This window comes from Lissotriton helveticus, chromosome 5_1 (genome assembly GCF_964261635.1).
Source record: "Lissotriton helveticus chromosome 5_1, aLisHel1.1, whole genome shotgun sequence".
NCBI lineage: Eukaryota > Metazoa > Chordata > Amphibia > Caudata > Salamandridae > Lissotriton > Lissotriton helveticus.
Genome location: NC_136065.1, coordinates 1,265,279,005 through 1,265,303,382, shown reverse-complemented (window position 1 = coordinate 1,265,303,382; position 24,378 = coordinate 1,265,279,005). Strand labels below are relative to the sequence as shown.

Genomic DNA, 24,378 nt, shown 5'->3' with positions numbered 1-24,378 from the left:
ATTCCAAGATGGACCTTATGTGTGTACGTAAGTCATTTGTCTACATTGTGTACTTTACAGCAGCAACCTGCCTAATAAACTAACATTCACTGAATAAAACAAAGGTTACAGGGACGTTATAGTTAGGAAATAGAATTAAAAAAAAACTTGAAATTCACACAAAAAACAATGGTTAAGGGGATGTTATAGTTAGGCTCAGTTTTTACTCGTATAAAACCAGTGAAATTCAGCCGTTATAGTTACCTGAGCAAACTATAACATACGCCCTTGCAATGCACTGCTTATGACCTCACATATTACACTATTCATGACATTACATGATGACATCACTGAAACAACCGCTTACTTGCACCTCTATTCACGCAGACACTGGAAGTGAGGAGGGACACTTCCTGCTTGGCCGCCATTCGGGGAAGGGCGCACTCTAGCAGCTGGGGGAAGGCTCTATAAAGCATGCGCATTGCGCGGACGCGTCGCTGGTGCGCCAAAGGTGCACCAAAGGCAAGCCAGTCTGCGCCTATCCAGGGCCCAGTATCGTCCAGCGCCAGCCACGCTGGTCGGTTTTCCTCTGATGGCCATTCTGAACGTTGGTCTTGGAGTAGGAAGCAATTGGGGGTCCCTAAGTAGGTGCACTCATGTTTGGGAGGTGTTCGAAAATACAGAGAGCATTTGTCCTAGCTGTAATTTTAAATTCCTTCATTTGAGGGGGCCTACCCCCAATTGTCTGTCTACTATTCCTGTGGGTGAGCAAAGCATCAAAGCCTCCCTGATTAATGCATGTTCTATGGCCAAACATGTGTCAGACATTTTTGAGCTTCTTGTCGATAACCAGCATGACCTCTTATTTATAACAGAGACGTGGCTGAATAATTGCTCCGGCCCGGTCATTGCCTTGGCTATTCCGACTGGTTTTAAAATTGGCAGGGTAGACCGTAAAACTGGGAGAGGGGGAGGGGTTGCAGTAGTTTTAAGGGAATACTGGACCTTTACACCGGGACTTTCCACTGATTTTATGGAGGTTGAAGCGATATATCTCTCACTTACCATTTCCCTTATTTTCTTTTGGGCACCACGCTTTTATATCGCCCCCTGGGCCCTCCAACTCTTTTCTTAAAGTGCTGGAGGAAATAATTGTGCCGTAAGCTCTAGATTATACCAATTATCTATTCCTCGGCAACTTCAACATCCATTTGGATTGTAGGGAAACTGATGATACACGTAACCTCAATGAGTCTCTGGAGCTTGCCCAATTGACACAGTGGATTAGCATGCCTACCCATAGAGGAGGCCATATCATTGATGGAATCTGCTCTAATTTTCCGCTAACTGTTGGGGCTCCCCTTCCGGTCACCTGGTCTGACCATTTTTTAATTTAGTTTTCTTGGTCCATTAAACCCTGTGCCTCTCCTATGAGTAAGACAGGGGCCAGACCCTGCCCACGCATTGAGCCAGTGGCGTTTGGTAGGGCCTTGGCGGACACACGGCCTAATATTGCAGGGAATCTTTTGGAAGCAGTGGGTAGCTTAAAAAATTGGCTGACCGACACGGCGGAGAGTGTTTCGGTTCCACCAGACCAAAAAAGGATGTGAATGTCCCCTTCCCAACCCTGGTTTGCTAAGGAGCTTAAGGAACAAAAATCGGCATGCAAGAAGCTTGAACGGCAATGGAGATTAGACTATTGCCCTCTTGCCAAGATAGCTCTTAGGAAATCCCAGAATATCTATTATTCTATGGTGAAGGTGGCCAAGGGTCACTTTTTCTCAGAACATATTGCTTCATCGAAAAATAATTCGAAAGAAATATTTTCCATTGTTCAAAGTTTCTTGGATCCCCGTGCTGAACAGAGGACTCTGTGGGGATCTAAGCTGTAGTGTGAGCAGCTTTCGGGTTTTTTTATTGATAAAATTAAAGATATTCAGAATAGTTTTGGGCCTTTTAATCAGTCTCAGGGGGTCTTTCTCCATCATATAGCTGGCGCACCGGAAGTAGTACACCAGTGTTTGGCGACGTTCCTCCCCGCCCTGTTGTCCGATACCCTGACTACTCTTAAATCATTAAAATCAGGTTCTCCAACTGACCCCTGCCGCGCAAGGCTAATGGCGGCAGTTGCGGACGTAGTCAACTCAGAAGTTAATAAAATTGTTAATATGTCCCTCCTGACAGCTACAATACCACTGGAGTGGAAACAGGCTAAACTCCTCCCCCTGTTGAAAAAGTCTTCACCCAATCCTACCACCCCGACTAGCTACCGCCCAATCTCACTCCTCCTGGCTGTGGTGAAGGTGTGTCAGAAGGGCTTTAGAGCCACCCATAGCACAGAGATGGCATTGTTTGAGATGGTGGAGGCCATCAGAGAGTGCCTGATTTCCGGCGGCAGAGCAGTGCTTGTGCTTTTAGATCTCTCTGCCGCGTTCAACACCGTGCCCATTCAACAACTTATGGCACGGTTGTCCCACATCGGCATCACGGGGCAGGTATGGAAGTGGATTGAATCTTTTTTTAGCTAATAGATCCCAGCAAGTAGGGCTGCCCATGTTTTCTTCTAGGCCTAGAAGTCTAAATACGGGAGTCTCTCAGGGCTCTAACCTGAGCCCTCTTATGTTCAATATTCATATGACACCATTAGTTTACCTGGCAGAGGAGCTGGGTGCTAAAATCATAGTGTACGCCGATGATACCCAGCTCCTCTTCACTTGGAACAAAGTTGACTCCTCCCATCAATAGGTAAAAACAGCCTTGCCAAAGTGTTTAAGTGGCTAGCAAATGCCCAATTGAAATGCAATGAGGAGAAGTCGGAGGTACTCACGTATGGCTACTTCCCCCCGCACTTTAGGGAGGACATATGGCCTATGGGTTATCCTATGCCCAGCTCCTCTGGGTGTCCGACGAAAAACCTGGGTGTCTGGTTTGGTGAGGATTTGAAATTTTCCTTTCAGATTAATAAGCTGGCAGGTGTGTGCTTTTGGCACTTTGAAACATTTAAAGAAGTTCCTGCCTCTTCTGCCTCAGATGGCCAAGGAGATGGTGACTCAGGGTCTTATTTTGTCAAGTCTAGATTACGCCAATGCCTTGTACATTGGCCTCCCGGCTTACCAGCTAAAAAAGCTGCAGATCGTGCAGAACGTGAAGGCGTGAGCGTTGTTGGGGTTGCCTGGTAGATCTAGCGCTAGCCAGAGCCTTTGTGACCTGTATTGGCTTCCGGTTGAGCAGCGAGTTTTGTTTAAGGCTCTCACACTTGTTCATGGCGCCCTGTATAAGACAGGGCCTCACTATCTCAGGAGACGTTTTTCATTCTACGTACCGTCTCGACAGTTGCGATCCACTGGCCAGTGCCTTGCTGTTGTTCCTAGGTATCGCCTGTCTAGATTGGGCAGCAGTTCCCTGTCGGTTAAAGCGACCATGGCCTGGAATGCCTTGCCTTTTGGACTTCGGAACACTGAGAGCCTTAGGCTGTTTAAAAAGCAGCTGAAAACTCTGCTGTTTAAGTAATTATTCATCAGGGCATCCTTCCTCTCCCTCTTTTCACCTTGTGGAATCCGCGTCGGGACACTTCCGAGAAACCGTGCGCACTATAAGTGGAGTATAACATAACATAACATGACATCATCCAATGGTGTGTTTTCCAAGAGTTTATGATTGTTAAACATATACTCTAAGGTACGATAAAGGTTAAATTAGCAAACTAGGTGTACCTAACATATATTATGTGAGTGGTTGTGTGACTGTGTGTATCCGTGTGTGAGCTGAAGTCTGAGTGGTTGCATGAGTGTCTGTGTGTGTGAGTGGCTGTATGGGTTTCTGAATGGCTGTGTGAGTGAGTGACTGGGGGTGTAAGTGGCTGTATGGATGAGTGAGTGCATGTTTTATTTTCGTTAAGTGAATAGGTGTGTGAGTGGCTGTCTGGGAGAGTAAGCGTCAGTGTGAATGGTTGTTTGGGTGAGTAAGCTGTTTGCTTGCATAGACGTGGCAATAGATATGTGAGTGGGTGTGTCAGTGCTTGTATGGGTGAGTGGCCATGTTGAGCGGCTGTGTGGGTGTGTGAGTGGCTGTATTGAAGAATAAGTGGGCGTGTGAGTAGCTGTATGGGTGTGTGTGGGTATGTGAGTAACTGAATGGGTGATTGATTGCAGGAGTAGCTGTATGGGTGAGTGTGTGGTTTTGTGAGTGGCTGTTTGTATCAGTGAGTGAGTGAGTCACTGAGTGGGTGCATGAGTGCCTGAGAGGATCTGTGAGTGGGTGCCAGAGTCTCTGAAGGGGCCTGCGAGTGGGTGGACGAGTCTCTACATGGGTCGGTGAATAAGTATGCGAGTCTCTGAGTCGCTGTGCAGGTCTCTTGAGTAAGTCTGAGGGTGGGTGTGACAGAGTATGAGGACTTCTGTAAGTGGTTTCCATGAGTATCTGAGTGGGTCTATGAGTGGGTTTATGTGTCTGAGTGGGTCTGTGAGTGGGTTTATGTGTCTGAGTGGGTCTGTGAGTGGGTGCATGAGTGTCTGAATGAGTCTGAAAGTGGCTGAGAGTGTCTGAGTGGTTCTGTGAGTGAGTGTATGAGTGCCTGAGTGGGTTAATGAGTAGGTGTGAGTGTCTGAGTGCATCTGTGAGTGGGTGCATTAGTGTCTGAGTGGGTCCATAGCGTGTGTGAAGGTGCCTGAGTAGGTCTGTGAGTGGGTCTGTGAGAGTCTGTGAGCGGGTCAGTAACTGAGTGTATCAGTGTCGGAGTGGGTCTGCCAGTGGGTGTGTGAGTGGGTGTCTAAATATCTGTGTTGGTGTGTCAGTAGATGTGTGAGTGACTGGGAGACAGAGGAACTGCACCTGCCCCTTTATCCAACAAGAGTCCCCAGTTCTGCACAAAATATCTTCCTGAGTGGAGTACTTTCTATTGGTTAATTACTAAGTGCTACCTCCTTGAGTAGATGTCCAGCACATATTTTAAACTACAGCTGCATAACGGTGCACACTGAAATGTCACCAGTGACCTTATGTGTGTTTTGGCAATGTGATTGTTTCTGATGCATCTTTATTCAGAAATAGGTGAAAACATGAATCCTGATACAGAGGAGATAACGAGACAACAAAGCAGTAAATCTCTACCTAACTATATGAAGTAAATGCTTCTTTGTTGGTTGGAGATATCTTCATATTCCTCGGCATCAAGGATACCTCACCAATATTGACCGAACATGTGCTGAGGGGCTGTTTGCTAAGCTGTCTATCATCCTGGTAAAAACCGGGAAGACTAATGCATTCTAGTAAGGTGGATGGTGCGGGGCCAAACCGACAGAGCTTCAGGTGATTTGCACATTTGCAATTACTTTGCAAGTAATTTAAAGTGAGAACCATAGACTCTGCTCTCACCAAGAGAGGTGAAGCCAATGGTATTTTTAGACGGGAATGGAGGCTGCGTGGCCCCCACTACCTGGGCTGATTTCTGCCCATCTCCCGGCCTCTTCAATCTGGGTGCCCTGGAGCCCACACAGGGCACCTCGTCTCTAGCGCTGGGGACCGCGGAGGAAGCCTCAATGCCCCCGCGGTCCCTACTGGCTCGCAGCCTTCAGCGAGAGCCTGCATTGCTACCACATGTAGGGAGCAGCCAAATATACAGCTCCCTGTGTGTGGGAGCAATCTTTTCTTCTGGAAACAGATGAACACTCCGCTTCCAGCAAGCGGGAGCAGTTTGACAGCACCCGCTTGCTAGTTAGTGTTTGCTCTTGCTTGGCAGGAGCTGTAACAGATCTTGCCACGTGAAAGCAAACTGCTATCTCCCAAGGGTGGGCAACTCAGGAGATAGCAGGAGCCAGCCACAGGGGGAGTAGCAGTCCCCAAGGCCATTTATGGCTCCAGGAGGGGAGCCCCCCTTCTTTTGTACGCACAGGCCGGCCCCAGGAGGTGGTGGTCCCCGGGCATGAATATGACCTAGAAGGGGGGAAATGTGGCCCCCCCTCCCAGATTTAAATATACAATTGGCCCTGGGTTGGTGGTCCGCATGCCCCTCACTCCGCTATTTTTTCAAAGTCCCCTGGAAAGTGGTAGTCCTTGGGGCTCAATGACCCCAATGGCCGGGGCTTCGCATGGCCCTCCCGCCATGCCTAAATGATGCCCCAGGGAGGTGGTGGCCCTCGTGGCTAAAAAGAGCCCTAGAAGGCGACTGCACTCATTTTTCTTTTTTTGCTGTAAATGATTGCTATTTTGCAACAAATCTTTTTTTTTTTAAATGCTCTTTGCCCTTGCATGGTTCTTGGGGACCCCAGCATCAGAGCAAGGAGCATCAGGGTATTCCTACGTGCCCCCTTTTCTGAATATGTTCGGGTTTTTTGCTGAAATGTCTGCCACGCTTCTTGGCTACAGTGTTGGCAACTAATCAGATGTCTGCAAATGATTGTCATAATTTGCAAACGTTTTGCGACCCTAGATGTACACATTTGGATTTCCTCTAGTATCTCAAAACTAATGAACAAAGTTTGCTTTCTAACCCGAGAGCTACCTTTCTTCCAAATTTGGTGTAATTCCATTTAGCGGTTCGGGCTGTAGTAATTTCTAAAATCTTTATGAGAATTAGCATGTGAAACATACTTTTTTTTACTCTATTCTCTTTTTCAACCTCCACTTGACGAATAATCTCAAAACTTTCAATTCACATCTAGAATCACTGGCACGCTTTTTTGGCAACGTTTTGTGAAGATTCGTCAAATGAGGCCAAAGTCATAGGCAAGTCAAAAATACGCTTTTCCTATGGAAACATGATCCCAACTATAACCACCTATATGATTTCATTATATATTTATTTTTATGGAGTGTTAGTTAAATTCCGTCTTTATAAATTTCAGTAGGAAGGTGTTGCAGTGCCAGTGTATGGCAATGTGTAGTGCTCGACTTACTGCAAGGGTGAGCTGGAGTACATTCACGCCTGTTTTGACACCATTATGCCTGAAGTAACTTGAGAAGTGTATTTTAGGAATTGCAATGGCCTTACTTGTTTGTGGATGTATATTTTGTATTATCACGTTTCTCCCAAAAGAACCTTTAAGTTTCCTTAACCTCACCCCCTTTTGATTAATTAATACCCATTTTCTCTCCACTCTCCCTGTGCCACTCACATTTACTACACAACAGTATACTTACACGTGCAATATCTTTGCCACTGGATCTCCACGCACAAAAGATAGGATTAGAGGAGGTGAGGATATCTACTAGCAGGTTTGGGAACTGAAATGCGTTGCAAGTAGTGCTGTTGGAGTACTAATTTAGATACCACAAAATCCAGTTTGCAAATTTGGCCCACTGTTTTTATTTCAATCCAACATGTAATGGCAATTTACTCACCTGTGAAACGGCCACTGACTTGGCCTCCCTCTGAATCTTGGTTTTCCATGGAATAGGCTTCACTCTCATCATCTTCCTCACTGAATGATGGTATCGGTGGTGCAGGCCCTGGTATTAAAAATTCATGTGTAACAATATAAGATTTCAAAAGCAATGCATTCACATCACACAGCTGACAATAACTAAAAAACTACACTTTCATTCATCATGATTTATTGTAGAATAGGTTACAGTTACACCTGAACAAATCACAAGCAGGTTTTAGACATTCCTAAAATGTTACATTTATATGGAGTCTATCATGTAATACCAACCAGTAGCTGACGTCTTTGCAGGTTGGGAGTAAGAAGGAAGTGGATTAATGAAGCACCTTAAATCAATGCCATGAGAACAGCAAATTAGGTAAGGTGTAACTCTGCTTGTGCTGAGACAATTTATTGCGATCCTACCTGCTGCCGGTCATTTCCGCGGATCCCGCTGCCTGCCCTGCCGCGATAGCCCGCCTCCCGCTGCCTCACACTAATCCCATCACAGTGTGGCCGCCGAGTGGAGGGGGGGCCCGTGGCAGGAGGAGACTACAGATCCCATCAGCCTTTGCGGCCGGAAGCCGCACCTGGGACCATCGCGTCAAGCGGCGCTTAAATCACGGCCTCATCTCCCGCGTCGCGGGACTTGCCTGGCACAGCCCGGGCAAAGGGCGGGCCGTCTATGGCCATCCGGGGCTGGCCAGGCTGGGCTGGGCCACCCTCCTTTGGTTTGTCTTCCACTCAGGATCATGAAGCAAGACTCTAAGTAATATCAGTAAGGCTTTTCGCTCCTCATTCCCTTGCCCATCGTGTTGAAATCATTGTACATATCATGACTAATATCCTGAACTTAGGCCGAAGATCGTTAACAGGAGGCTCTGTCCAAGGGACCTTACCTCAGTATTAGAAAAAGAAATTGTGTTAAGTGAGCGGCGTATATCCTTAGAATGGCAGAGAAACGTTCATCCTTAGGGACTATTCAATCAGCAATGACCCCCACGTATGCCATTACTTGCTCCGAACCAACTAGCGTTATAGGTATCCACCCACTGCTACAAGATCTTCCAGTATCCTTACCGATCCAACGGGATCCCTCTAGCACTGACATTAGGCTGGGTTTGAAATCTCCTTCTTAGCCGAAAGATTCACTACTAATAATCTCTAGTAGCCAAGTTCTAGAAAAGCCTATCAGCATTAAAAAATTAGGGCCGGCCATCCCCATGAAAAGAAAGAGGGGTGGGGCAAAGCAAAAAGGAAGTCGAGCTAAAGCTTGCCGGGCTGACAGGACTCCTAATAAATCTAAAGGCTCAGAAATAAGTGAAGCTATTCAGGGCCATTTAACAACACGCCTCGAGCAAGTGCTAATGAATAACTTTGAGCAATTAATTAAATCGTTGCTCTTGCCTCTAATCGAGAGGGTTAAACGCATGACTGAGCAATTAGGGTCCATCTCAGATATGGGGATTGCAAACTCAAATCTACTTAAAGAGATGGCAAATAAAAGATACACCCCGATCGTATTAGAGCCGAGGATAGCGTCCAAGGCCCCCAATAAGGTAACCAATAGTAAACTGCAGCCTAAAGCCCTTGACAATTTCACTATGGGTATACACACTACGAACACAACTCCTGAGCTCACTAATCCTAGGGAAACATTAGACAAAAGGCGAGTAAACATGAAAGGTCAGGAGATACTGGGTAATTCACAGAGGACTACCCACAAAGACAAACAGATCATAGGGCCTGCCCAGCATATAGATCTCCCACCGGAGGCTGAACCTTTTGTCATTGTTCTAACAGGGATACCAGAGTTGACAACAGGAACATTCGAGAGTGATCAGACCCTTAAGAATAAGGTCATGTACTGGCTAAGAGTTAACAGGCCATTACCTCCCAGCTTAGACGGTGACATTTTACATGTTAGAAGGTTAGATTGGGTGGGAAGAAGACCGAAGGATGTACCTGGGGACACAATCATTATAAACTTTAGGGATCACAGGGCAACAAATCATATCCGAGACTGGTTCTCGGGAGGTTATGAGGGAGGTATATCCACCAGAGATCTAAGTTATTTTTATCCAAAAGCTCTGGTGGGTAATCCCTGGAGACCGGGAAATCAAAGTACCTGTATTGATGTGCCTCCCATGTTTAACATTGCCACCTCAAATCGCTTCTCTTCACTTATGGGGATGGAGGAGGTCGACTGACTGCCATCTGGTAGTAATAAGATTGTGAGGGATCGTGAACTTTTTCCAATCTCAGGTTATAAGAAATCAAGTAAGAAAAATAACCAAATTGACATAAATAGTACCACGGGAGGGGCAGATACCACTGATAATAGTACACATAAAGGTCAACTAGTTATTTCCTGGAACATTGCGGGTCTAAGTAATAAAATGGATGATCCTGAATGGCAAGAGACAATATTTAAATATAACATTCTGTGTTTCCAAGAAACATGGCTGGTCCATGAGTTACATCTGAGGGGCTATAGAACCTTCAATACACCAGCCACCCCAAGTAAAAATGGTAAAAATGGTAGAAATAAAGGTGGGCTATGCACTTACATCTCAAACACATCTGACATAACAGTTTGTTACATCCTGCTTTTCCTCTTTCTCTGTCCTACTTTAGTGTTTGTTATATCTTGCTCAGCATGCATCTATGATGTCACATAGAGTTCTGATTGTGTATGCTTGGATGGAGAGTCAGTTACATCTAAGGCTGAGCAGAAGCCATTTGCTCCCGGTGGGGTTTTAATTGGATTACTATTGAACCTACATATTTCTGTATTATAAACTAATCTTCAATAAATCAGATCTATTTCCATCAACTGGATTCAAGGACCATCTTTTAATTGCTACAAATTTGGCGACGAGGTACAAACCCATGCGTGAAGGAAAAGTCAGATACTATGGATTACTGCAACTAAAGAAGTTAAAAATACTGCAACTGCAACTGAAGAAACTTGAAAATTTAAGGTAAAATAAGCAAAGCGCCCTGGTAAACCCCATCAGTGTCTCTAGTGATCTGGACAGCTTCTTTCCCCAGGGTGTATGAGTTCTTGCTACATGATTTAAACTATATTGGCCTGAATTTTAAAGAATTTACATACATGACTTGGATGTTTGTCATGTTTAAATAGGAAAAGGCGTCAGCTATCATCCATGTGTTAAAAGGGAAAAGGCGTCTGCTATCAACCATGTGGAAATGGATGTGCAACATTTTGCTGCTGTTAAGGAATCAGCTTATTGTATTGCTTCTACATCATTGACTGGTTTTCAATCCTGTGAACAAGGCACCGTTAGTAGTATTTTTTTTAACTGTTTGAGGTCAAGTGGAGAGACCAGTTTACACCGGTAAGCAATTTGTACGACAGTGCCTTTACCTCAAGAACTGCGCACAATTGATTTAAGAGGCCGTGCGGAGAGCAAGTGTGGGCTTTAACAACGTTATTGTAAGTTGCTCAAATTAATATTATTTCAAATCAATGTAATTTTAACTGCGCAATGTAATGTGCGCAAGAAATGCTTAACAGTCATCTTTAATTTGAAGGAAAAGAAGTGCGCGAGAAACGCGCAACGCCTACCTTAGATGCACAGCTCCTTGTGACGTAGTGGGAGTTTGTTATGCTGCATCTTCACGTTTTTGAGCAGCGGTGTGCTGAGAGCCACCCGGTGCGACGTGGTATGTGTTATACATTATTCCTATTACTACAGTATGCATGCCACCATTTTAGTAATTACATCGTTTTACATTGGATTAATGCAATGGAGTGTAGATTGTTACTATGGAAACGATCCTTTTGCCAGAAGTGGAAAAAATGATCTTTTTGTCAGAAAAGGAAAGAACTATGGAAACGATCTTTTTGTCAGAAGAGGAAAGAACTGGCAGACAGTGTTCTTTCTACAGCGACATGCAAGCAGTTTTTAGGACATTATTGTTATGTTGCAACAGAGGGAACTGACAGACAATAACTACAACGTTAAAGCCGTTCCGTGGATTATTTGACATAATTGTTATGTTGCAACAGAGGGAACTGACAGACAATAACTACAACGTTAAAGCCGTTCCGTGTATTATCGTGAACATTGGAGGCTGTTACTGGCTTATGGAGAACGGTGATTTCAACTTCTGTGGCAACCTCGAGTGAGAGATCGCTCACCGGAGTGTGTTTATTCATTTTATTGTAATTTTTTATTTGTGAGGGAAATGGTGCAGTTTGAGATGTGCTTTGTGGAAAAGATTGTGCATGTACATTTTATGTTGTGATTTTTACCATGTTCATGTGTTTCATATATTTGCTGCGTATTGGTTTTGGAGGTTGTGAGTTATTTACTTCGGTGGTGAATTAGTTTGGTTTATTTGAGTGAGCCATTTTTATGCTCAACTAATGTTGAGGTGCTCAGTTGTTTTAAATTCAAATTTCAGGTGAGTTAGTTTCTTTATTGGAGTAAGCCATTTTTATGCTCAACTTTGGTTGAGGTGCTCAGTTTTATCTCATTCAGTCTATTGATTGCAAGTTTGTTCTGATGTTTGTTTGCAGTGACTTTCATTCAAATATTCATGCTTTGGGATGTATTGAATGTGTATTTTGACGGGGACACATTTGGGCTCAATTTTGAGGTGCTCCTTTCTTTCAATTTGATTTTATAGTGCTGCAATTGATGTTCGATTAATTTTACAAGGTGTTCTTGTTTTACTGAGTTAATGTGTTTAGGTTGCATCCGAGGATGAGCCTTAAGAATGTTATGTGAGGAGTTATAGTGCTTCTAGATTTAATGTGTTTGAGGTTGCATCCGAGGATGAGCCTTAAAAGCTTAGTGCTTTGCTGAACCACATTAGTACTCTACTATGTTAGAGGTGTTCATTTTGTTCAAGGTTAAAAGAGCTGCATGTTGCTCTATTTTAGGTTCTGAACCACTTTTGTGCTCTAATATTTTAGAGGTGTTCAAATTATTTGATAAAGAGAGGATGGTTGCTTTATTTTGGGATGTGAACCACATTTGTGCTCTGATATTTTAGAGGTGTTCACATCGTTTGATGTTTAAAGAGTCATAGGTTGCTTATTTATTGAACCACGTAAGTGCTCTAATATTTTAGAGGTGTTCAAATTGTTTGATGTTTTAAGGAGAAGGGAGGTTGTTCATCCAGTTAAATGATCTAACGTGTAGAGAAGTTCTTATTTATGTATCAAATCCATCTTTTTCCATTCTTGTGGATTTGTGTTACAGATGTATTTAATTTGATCCGAAGTTAATTTATCAAATCCATCCTTTTCCATTCTTGTGGATTTATTTTACAGATGTATTTAATTTATCAAATCCATCCTTTTCCATTCTTGTGAATTTGTTTTACAGATGTATTTAATTTATCAAATACATTCTTTTCCATTCTTGTGGATTTTGTTACTCTAATGTTTTTAGAGAAGCTCATATTTTATTTTAACCCATTCTGTTTACTTGTCCAATAATTTTTATGGTGTATGTGCTGTATGTTCTATCTTCTTCTTTTCCACACTGTTTTGTGTTCTTACTTTGTTTTTATTTTTGTTAAGAAGGGAGATGTGTTACATCCTGCTTTTCCTCTTTCTCTGTCCTACTTTAGTGTTTGTTATATCTTGCTCAGCATGCATCTATGATGTCACATAGAGTTCTGATTGTGTATGCTTGGATGGAGAGTCAGTTACATCTGAGGCTGAGCAGAAGCCATTTGCTCCCGGTGGGGTTTTAATTGGATTACTATTGAACCTACATATTTCTGTATTATAAACTAATCTTCAATAAATCAGATCTATTTCTATCAACTGGATTCAGGGACCATATTTTAATTGCTACACAGTTCTCAAATTTATCTCAGCAGAGTATTACCAAGTCTTATTAGTGAGCTGGCCGGGACTAAAAAAGCTAGCCATCATAAACTTTTATAATAATGCCCATGCTCCTTTATGGGATGGCATTATTTTTAACCTGCGAAGGCACATAAAAACACTAGAACAATTAGGCGGTGGAGATTTGACTCTCCTATGGGTGGGCGATTTTAATTGTCTCATTTGCACTGGTAATAATACGGGTATATGTCCTCTGAAGGAAAACAGGGAAGAAGCGCTGACCCATTTTACTCATTCAGGGATAGGGGACTCGTTAAATACCTTGATTTATGAGTTTGATATGGGCTTTATTAATGAAAATTGTACCCCAATGGTGGACTTCAAACCTACCTTTAATGGAAGAGGGGTGAACTCTACAATCGATTTTACTCTTCTCTCCTGTAGGCATAGGCTATTAGTCCGGTCTTGGGAGACATTAGATCTTGCTTTTAGTGATCATTACCCAATAGTGGTCTCTTTGATATCACAGGCACAGGTACAACCCAATGAGATGATTTACCACATGCCTATAAGCCTAGGCAGTACAAATGGTTACTCCATTAAATGGGGGAGAGAATAGACCCAAAAATCTTCTTGAACAAACTGGCGACTAAAGTTCTTGATCATTTACTAATTTGTTTGTCTGTAACTGAAAGCCATCAACAAGTCCTTGATTCCTTTGGGGAGATCACCGGTGAGATAAAGAAACTGTTGACTACCGCTCATAAAAATCACTCCGGTAAAGGGAACGGTTGGTTCAACAAAGACTGCTCAAAGGCACACAAAAAATGTATATCCGTGTTACATCGTGTGCTATTCCTAACCAGTGATGCGCACACTATTACATTCTTTTAACAGCGCGTTTTCAGTGATGCGCACACTTTAATTACATATTAACAATTTGATGACTTTTACTTAAGTACAGGTTCAGTTTAATGCTCAATTTAATTGATGTGCTGGTCTTCCGTAGTTGTAACTATTTCTGTGATTGGCACATTGTTTACTCCTGCAGTTTTTCTGAGTAATTCTGATTTAGTTCCTGTCACAAACACGGTCTCTGTGATTTATAATTCCTTAGGAGGTGTGTGCTCCTACTAACTGTATTTCTTTATTCAGAGTTTCAGTGACTTGTAACATGGCTAATGCTCAAATCTGCAATCAGCCCACAATTTTTCTACAAATTCCAGGTAAGCCTAAATTGGAATGGAAGAAATGGTTTGAAAGTTTCGAAAATTATATTGTGGCTATCGATGGGTCCAAATTCCCAGCTGAGAGATTAAAAGCCATTTTATTCAGTTTTTTGGGTTCTGCAGCTATTGAGATTTTTAAAAACTTGATTCCCATTCCTCCACCCAGTGGTGGTGGTGATGGTTGGAACATTTATAAGGAAGCAGTAGCCAGACTCGAAAAACAATTTCAGGATGAGCCTAATGTTCTTATTGAAAGGCACGCATTTCATAAGAGGAAACAATTTCCTGATGAAACAATTGAGGAATATGTGGCTGCTTTAAGAGTGCTAGCTGCTAATTGTGACTATGGGGCAACTGTGGATTATTGTATTAGGGATCAATTGATTTTTGAATGTGAGTCAAAAAAGGTCCAAGAAAGACTTCTGGCTTGTCGAAATCCTACATTAAGCGAAGCTGTTGATCTAGCGAAAGGGATTGAAAGATCCATTTTATCTTCTAAAGTCATTTCTGCTGAGAATGCTAAGTCTTTCAACGCTTCATCTTCTGTTTCATCGGTATGTGCTGTGCAATTGTCCAACAAAGGAAAGTCTAGTTCTAAACAGGGTTCTGTCAATAAATCTGCCTGTTATAGGTGTGGTTCCAAAGCACATCTAGCCAACAATGTCAACTGTCCTGCTGTAAAAAAAAGATGTGTAAATTGTGGGAAAGTTGGCCACTTTTCTTCTGTTTGCCATGCACCTAGGAGGGGTTCTAGTTCTTCAAGCTCAAGTGTCAATAATGTTGACGTTGTTGAAGAAGACTTACAGAACATGTTGTTAACCATTTATGACTGTGTTTTTGACTATTCTGTAAACAATGTCAGTTTTCCGTTTAAAGCACCGTTAGGCATGGTTTTAGTTGGTGATATTTCTTTTCAAGCCATGGCTGATTCTGGCTCACCGATCACCATCTTGTCTGATGTGTTTTTCAGGGACAATTGGAAAAATGTTGTTCTCCATAAATCTGACATCAATCCCAAAGCATTTGGGAACTTCGATATTACCATGTTAGGTTACTTTGAAGATTCCCTTGAGTTTGAGTCTAGGAAAATTTTCACCAAAATTTATGTTGCCATTGATGGTAAGAATTTGGTTGGGTGGTTTGATTTAGGAAGGCTGGGGGTAATTTTGTGTCCTGGTTCTGATCGTCCCCTGCAACTCATAGAATTTGATGTTAATAATATATACATGGACAAGTATAGTTTAGATATGATTATAAAGAAAAATGCCAATGTGTTCAAAAATGTGGTAGGTCAAGTGAAAGGTTATATGCATAAAATTAAGCTAAAGAAGGATGCCATTCCCATTCAACATAAAGTGCGTGTTGTTCCTCTGGGTATTCGTGAGAAACTGAAGGTCCATCTAGACAAGTTATGCTCAGAGGGCATCATTGAGACTACTGATAGTTCTGAGTGGATGTCGGCCATAGTTTTGGCACTTAAAAAGAATCAAGATTTGAGGCTATGTGTAGATTTGAGGTCCCTTAATAAGAACATTGTCGTTGACACGCATCCGTTACCTCCTATTCAGGATATGTTGTCAGCGGTCAATGGTGCCAGGTATTTTTCTATCATAGACCTCAAATCTGCATACCATCAGGTACCCCTGGATGATTCTTCGAAAGATCTTACCACTTTTACTACTCCCTTTGGGTTGTATAGATTTAAAAGAATGCCATTTGGGCTGGCATCTGCAGCCAGTGTTTTTCAAAAGCTCATTGAGAATTTGTTTCAAGGCATCACTGGTGTTCAGTCATTCCAGGATGACATTTTAATTTTTGCCGAAACTTGTGATCAACACAATGTTATTCTCAACAAAGTTCTTAATATTCTTGGTAGTAAAGGCATGACTGTCAGCAAAGAAAAGTGTAAATTCCTTGTTGAAGAACTTAATTACCTTGGGCACAAAATCACGGCCGATGGCATTTTTCCAAAAGAAGATTTAGTCAACACTTTAGATAACATCAGTACACCCCAGGACAAAGATTCTTTGCGCTCTTTCTTAGGTTTGGGAGAGTACTATTCAAGGTTTGTGAAAGGGTACGCTTTAGTGGTGAAGCCTCTTAGACAACTTCTTAGAAAGGGTGTTCAGTTTATTTGGGACAAGAGCCATGATGAAGCTTTTGTCAATGTAAAGAAGCTTATTTCTAAAGCACCGGGTCTTAAGACCTTCGATCCTGAGGGCAAATCCTTCGTCACTGTGGATGCTAGTACTGTTGGCCTCGGTGCTGTTTTTTCTCAAATGGTTGAGGGTAGAGAGAGAGTAATATCTTTTATTTCAAGAGCTATTCGGGGTGCTGAAAAGCATTACAGCACTATTGAAAAGGAGGCTTTAGCGTGTGTCTGGGCCGTTGAAAAATTCAAGAGTTTTCTGTGGGGCAGGCCTTTTGTACTTGTCACGGATCATAAACCGCTGGTATTTATGATGGATGGTGTGAAGAGCGGCAAAGCATCTTCTAGACTGGTGAGGTTGATTGCCAGACTTCAAGAATACAATTTTGAAACGCAGCACATTCCTGGTGGGAAAAATTTCACCGCTGATTGTTTGTCCAGGCTTCCTCCCAGTGAGGAAGACAACAATGATATTTTGGATGAACATGAATGTGTAGTGGCACTGGTCGATGCTGTGAGTACGTTTGAATCAGGCATTTCAGAGGAAAATTGGATTGAGGCCATGGACAAGGATCTGGTACTCAATAAAGTTAAAAATTTTGTAGGTAATGGTTGGCCTCCTATTAGGAATTTGGAAGAGTGTTTAAGGAGTTTTGCCCAGGTTGCTGATGAGCTTAGCATTGAAGGGAATATTTTGTTGCGTCAACACTTGTTTATTCCTCCTGATGGTTTAAGGAGTAAACTCATCAAGCTTGCTCATGTTGGTCATCCTGGTGTTTCTGGTACCAAGAAGATTCTCAAGAACCACTATTGGTGGCCTGGCATGGATGCTGGTATTGAGAAGGTCATTGACAACTGTTCTGTTTGTGTCAGAGCAGATAAGCACTGGAAGGTTTCAACCCAACCTTTGTCTCTTAAAGAAGGAGCTGTTGGTCCTTGGGATAGAATTTCTATTGATTTTTCTGGCCCCTTTGAATGTCTTGGAAGGGAGAGAAGATTCTCCATTGTACTGATTGATAATTTTTCCAAATGGATATATTACACCTTTGTGGAACATCCCAATACTGATTCTGTCATTGATTTTTTGAATTTTGCTTTCAGTTTGGAGGGTGCTCCAAATTTCATTTTATCTGACAATGGGGTACAATTTGTTTCCAGGAAAATGAAAGGATTTTTGGAAAAGTTCGGAGTAAAGTCTGAAACCACTCCTTTGTATTGTCCCAGGGCCAATGGCCAAGTTGAAAGGGCCAATAGATTTATTAAGGAGGGCATTCAGGCTGCCTTAGAGAGCAAGTTGGATGTTTTGCAATTCTTGAAGGAGAAATTATGGAGTTACCACATCACTCCAAATTCCTCCACGGGTTTTTCTCCCTATCTACTGATGAGAGGCAGACAAGCTAAATCTGTCTTAAGGCCCAACTTTGTTAAAGATGTTGAGGAGGAAGTTAACATGAAAGTTATCATTGATGAAGTCAAACAAAACATTCTAGAGTCTCGCATTGCTGGTAAAAGTTATCATGATGCTTCTCTCAAGTCCAAAGATAAATGCATCAAGGTTGGTGATTGGGTACGTGTGGTGAAACCTACTTTATCTTGCAAAGGTTCTTCCAAATTTTCCAATCCGTCTCAGGTTGAAAAGGTAACTGAGTCTGCTGTTCTGCTGGCTGAGAAGGGTTGGTGGAGCAAGGGTTCAGTTATTCTTCTTAAACCTGGGCAAGAACGTTTTTTTGCCAAAGATGAGGATGGTGGTTGCACTTGGAATGACCTTGATTGTGGAGAGAAGTTTCATGCTGCTGATGTGGCTGATGTGTTCTCTGATGACTCTGCTCACGATGCTGGCACTGGAACTGTTGTTTCTTCAGAGAGTTCCAGTGTTTGTGAGGGTGGTTCCAATCTTCAGGAGTCTATTGAAATATCTCCTCAGGTTGATCATTTACCCCTCAAGAGGATTCCTAAAGTTCCTAAGAAATTTGACGATTACATCTTGGATGTTTGATTTATTTCATTCTGTTACTTTTGTAAAAAGAGACATGTGGTAGTTGGTAATATCCTTTAGTTGTGTCTATGTAAATGTAATGTCCAATCAAACTGTAAAACATGTTTATGTCACAGTTAGAATGTAGTGATGTAACTTAGAATGTTAGGGCTTGGTGTATTGTGGTGAGAAGGCGGTTGGTTTCTGGAGAGTCGGGACGTTTGCCCAGCTGCTCCGGTGGGTCTATGGATTGAGGAATTAATTTGACCACTATATCCGCCTCTTCTCTATCTTTACAATCCGCCCTACATGAATCTCCAAGATCATTGGAACTGGTTAGACAGACACGAAAATCTTATCGAGATGCTGTAGCCAACAGGAAGTTAGAACTAAAACATAAAATTTTGCAGAGCCTCCATGAAGCCTGTTTAAAAAATGATAATACTGCGTTCTGGAGGGCAGTAAACGCGCCCTTCCTTTCAGAAAGAGATATAGATATCACTGATGTAGTAGTCCCAGGAGATGTGTGGGTTAAACATTTCTCTAACTTGTACAAAAACCCTAATATAAGGGTGAACAATAATCCCATTGACAATAAGGAGAGCTCAGAGTCATTCCCTTTGGGGATTGTCTTTCACCACAATGAGTTAACGAGGGCCATCAAAGAAAGCGCCCCAGGGAAGGCACCGTGACAGGACGGTGTCCCGATTGACATATACAAATCCGAACCAGCGTTGTGGTCACCTCTTTTAACAAAAGTTTTTAAAATAATGTTAACGCCTCAGGCTTTATTCCAACTTGGTCAGAGGCTATAGTGGTGCCGATTTTTAAAAAGGGGGACAGAAACGACCCTGCCTGCTATCGACGAATATCCCTTCTAGATGCTCTAATGAAGGTAGCAGGCAGGATCATTCTTACCAGGCTACAGGAATGGGCGGATGAAAATCAGATTATCTCCACCCTACAATACGGTTTCCGCTCAGGTAAGGGGACGATAGAACAGGGCCTCAACTTAGCATTGCTGACCGCAAAATACATCCAAGCAAAAAATGAAACTCTTTTTATAACGTTCGTGGATCTAAGCTCTAAGAACTATACAGGGACACAGGAGCGAGGGTAAGGTACGGGAGGGAGGGGGCATGTTCTGATAAATTTGTCATCAAAAGAGGAGTAAAGCAAGGGTGCATCCTGGCACCCTTTCTTTTTATCCTATATATTAACAGTGTGGGACGGTACCTTAAGTCCTACCACTGTGATTATCAGACGGAGGGGGGAAGTCGTATGCCCATCCTCCTATACACGGATGACGCTTCAATTATATCACGTACTGTCATTGGTCTGCAAAGGGCGATGGTTAAATTCTCAGACTACATGAGGGCGCGGGGGCTAGAGATCAACGTCTCGAAAACATACTCATGAGATGCGGCACCTCTTTAAAAACTAACAAGGCAATCTTCTTAAATAAGAAAAAAATTGAAAATACTACCAGCTTTACTTATTTAGGAGTAAACTTCGATAGCAGGGGAAACTGGTCTAAGGCAGTACAGGCCAGAAACCTGGCAATCAGTAGAGCAAAGGGAGCCTTGATAAACTTCTCTAGGAAGTTAGGTGGCCGCCCAGTAAAAGAACTCTTGCAAATATACAAAGCCAAATGTATCCCTACTGGCATCTATGGTGCGGGCATCTGGGGTTTCGTTAAAACCGACCAGATACAACGTACGGAAAATGATTTTATTCGTTCCCTATTGGCGACACCGAAATCCATGTCTATGTTTTTTAGCCATAGAGAACTGGGGATCGCATATATAGAGGACACGATTAAATCTTCCCCACTTCTCTTGTGGCACAAGATCTGGGTTACCCCAGAGACATCGCTTAACAGAGATGTTATTTCGGATTGCTTACAGTTAGATGGAGTGAGAAACATTAAATGGCTGCAATACATAAAAACCATGTCAATAGACATTGGTCATATAGAATATTTTGAGAACCCAACGTGCTTAGAATCTGTCCCAAGGCGTGTGCTTAAAAAGTTGATTATGGATTTTTTAGATAATAAAAGATGGCTCACTGTAAAAGATAAATTTACTGCCAAGATGGGCCAGGCTTTTACCTTTCATACAGGCATACATCCATATTTACTGCTGGACCCTAGTCCTCTTTCGAGAATGTTACTGACTAGGTTTTGGACGGATACTTTTTACCGCCTGGTAACATTTCCCAACCGTAATGATTGGTCAAAACATCTGGTCAAAACATCTGGTGAAATGCCCTTGTGACGGCCTATCAGACCAATCGAACATTCATTCGATTCTTTTCTGTAAATTTTATGAGGCACCCAGGAAATTGTTTTTTAACCAATCTTTATTAAATGGGGAATCAGAGGATGTAGGGCAGCATATTGTAAACTAAAGTGGCTGGAAACAGTTCTGGAGGTCAAAGCAGTGGCTTCTTACTTGAGAATTTTAATTGTTTTGAGGAAGACCATGTAACCTATGGGAACTGCCTGTAATGCCTGGAAATTGATGCCTGTAAATTGATCTTTTAAACTTTACCCCTTTTCATACTAGAAAATTTACGGATTTTATGAAATGTAATAGATTTTTTCTGTTTAAACTATGTGTCAACAGAATCATTTTATTTGTGCACCACCTGATCTGCTAATTTTTAAGTATGGTTTGTTACTAATAACATAATGCCTTTATTAATATTTCTTTTATGCTTGCATCACATTTTATGAACTTTGGTGCTTAAATGATTTTATTAAATGTATCATATATCTGTGCTTTTATGATTTTGTATAAAAATCGAATAAAGCTAAATAAACTGAAACTGAAACTAAACAGGTACCACCAAAAAGTGATAAAACACTTTTCAGGCAGAATTAAGTAACAGCCAGAGAGCTTGCCATTGCACTGACTTGCTGAGTTTCCTGCTGTGTAGTTATGATCCATATAAGCGACCTTCAATTCAATTAGCAGTAACCAATTCAGATTTGCGTAATATTTGCCTGCCAGTAAAAAAGTGATAACTCCAAACATAATTACCCAATCACAAAGTTCTTGGCGTTAAATACATATAAAAATATCTGTTGTTTTACTAAATTTGTCTCAAATTTCTTCTTGAGTGTGTGTCTCAGATATTGACTCTGTGTGTTAAGCAATGCTTAACGCTACCCCCATGATCACCCAACACTGTGTGCCCACACTACCACAAAATAGAGCATTTAGAATACGTCATTTAAGGCCTTAAAGCTAATAAGGGTCATCTGGACTTTCTACATAGTGTACCTTATTTTGGTACATTACATAAAAAGCCAACTTCCTATAAGGCGTGTTCCAGAAACTGCCAGGAGGATGGGATGTGTATGTACCCTTCGAGTGTACGGATGTGAACAGCTAGTAATTGATATAGATATGTGCCATGTTTTGGGATACCTGCAACAAATGTTTATCCTGTACTGTAAACACGTATATGATGATTATCTGAAGCTTGTTTTCATGTTTAATAAAAAGAATTTTAAAAAATGCCAACTTTCTACAATATTGTTTTGTCTATTTTGAGAAAACATCATTGAAATCCACAAACCACCAACATCACTCCCTGAGTGTTAGAAAGTTTTTCAGGATACAAAAGAGAATAAGTGAAGTCTTCACACTTGTCCTGCAGCAATCTCTGACTTGCCATTTAAATGTTCTCTAAAAGCCTTGAAATATCTTTGTATTTTAATTGAAAAAATCATGAAAGCAATCATTCATAAACATACTGCTAAACAAGACATCAGCAGGCTTTGCACTGTCGACCTGATTACTATTGTCTCTGAGGCAGGGCACAGACTGTAAAAAGCATTAGCCAAGCCAATAGGTCTTGCCTATGCAACCTACTGGCTTTACCAATGTTTTTTTAGCCACGCTGCATAGCATCCATGATGCTGGGAAGTGTGGCTAAAGTTTAAAAAAAAGCCATTGACACAAGCATTGTGCTATTTTGTAGTCTCACACAGCACACAAACTACAAATTGACTTAGGTGTTTTTTTTCTTCTTTTTAGTTATCGATTTAAGCTGGGTGGGTAACTAAAAATAAAATACAACACAAAGCATTTCTCCTTTTTAAGCGAGCAGATAGGTGATGGGTGAATGGGAACCGATGCAATGGGGGGGGGAGGCCAAGCAACATGGGGGCAGGCAGATAGGGATGGTTGTGTAAGCCTAAGCAACATATGTGAGGGCAGGAGGGAAGCGAAAGCCTATGCAATATGGGGGAGGTATGAAGGGAGGGGCGAGAAACCAACATGGAGGGTGCAAGGAGGCACCTGGGAGAATAACTCAGTTTGAAAACAGATGCAGAAAAGAAAGAATAGTGCTTGAAAAGCAAGCACTGATAACATCAATACCAGTAAGGCCTTGGAAAATTCACTCCAATTTTCCAATTAGTATTTATTATGATTTAGAATTCCGAAGAATTCCACATAAAGTACATATATAAAACATCATTCATTAGATACAGAAATACAAAGTAAAAGTACAATTTTATACTACAATCCCAATACTTAAAGGAGAGGACCTTTCCTACAGTAGACTAAACTATACACTGGACTACATCATATCAATATAAAAGATCTTTTTTCAGTTAGAAACACAATATGGGCAAAACGGAGAACCTAAAAAAGAAGTACACAGAGGAGTTAATAAGGAGTACCTGAATTTAAAAATGCACACACGAAACAATACCAGATGTGATCCGAGTTTAGCGAAAGGGGGAAAAACAACCCATTGACATAGAAAAGTGCAAATGCTCTGTGCAAAATTTGGCAGAGATATTACCAACGCTCCCCTAGCAGCTATACAAACATTTCAACCCCAAAATATTAAACGACTATTTACATGTCATACAAAAAAGTGCAAGTGCTTAGTGCAATTTCATTTAACAGATATGGCAGCAAATGAAGATAAATTACCTTTGAGGTATTTCAAACTTTCAATTCACTTAAAAATATTACAATCCTACAATCCTAATAGACATTTAAAAATTCTTTAAAAAACCGACATTTTTTAAAACACATCAGTTCAGACGGAGGGGACAGAAGACAATTAGGGGCCTGTTCAGCTGTATAAATGTTATACTTTAAAAAAGCAATCCTTAAGTATCTTCGTCATATTGCGTGGAGTGCGGGACACGCAATCAAAACATGATTCAGATATTGTATCCCACAATTACACAGATGACAAAATCTTTCATTTTTGGGAATACCCTCCCAGGCACCTGTTACAACTCTCAGGGGTAATAAATTCAATCTTAGCAACAGAATAACTCTACGAACACCATGTTCCAGGTTCAACAGAACATATGGCTGGGGATTTCTGACAATAGAACTCCCCGCAATACAGTCCATCCTCCCATTCAATGAACATAGTATCAGATCTCTTTCACGAGAGACCACATAAATTGACTTCTTAATTATCTGCTGTAACACGGTTTTACATAGAACTGCTGCCCCTTCCTTATCTATACCGAACATACTTAAAGCCTTTATGTAGTTTCTAAAAATTACACTTTTCCCCTTCATATTTACGAATATTTCTCTGTGCAATGCTGCCCTCAATAGTTATCGGGGCTATTATTCAAAGCATTGCACCATCTTAAACAGGCAGACATTGATAACACATATGTTGACAGTAGACCAAATTCGATCCTAAGTGCCGCAATTGGCGCAGCATAATTCAGATGACATATTTGGCGCCAAATCTTTCCTTCCACTTCCACAAATTTGGCCCATTCACACTCATCTACTATTTCACTTGCATAATTCAATGTCGGAGGTATTTTTATTTTGTACACCGCAATGATGTGG

At 41.7% G+C, this 24,378-nt stretch overlaps 1 protein-coding gene across 2 annotated transcripts in view; it reads right to left on the bottom strand.

Moving 5' to 3' along the window:
- LOC144755281 (uncharacterized) overlaps positions 1–24,378 on the bottom strand; it is a 203,836-nt gene that overhangs the window by 102,243 nt on the left and 77,215 nt on the right. For both annotated transcript variants that reach the window (XM_078644053.1, XM_078644052.1), the window contains exon 4: positions 7,318–7,425. In XM_078644053.1, the coding sequence (XP_078500179.1) occupies positions 7,318–7,425 (108 nt within the window). The remainder of the gene's footprint in view (positions 1–7,317; positions 7,426–24,378) is intronic.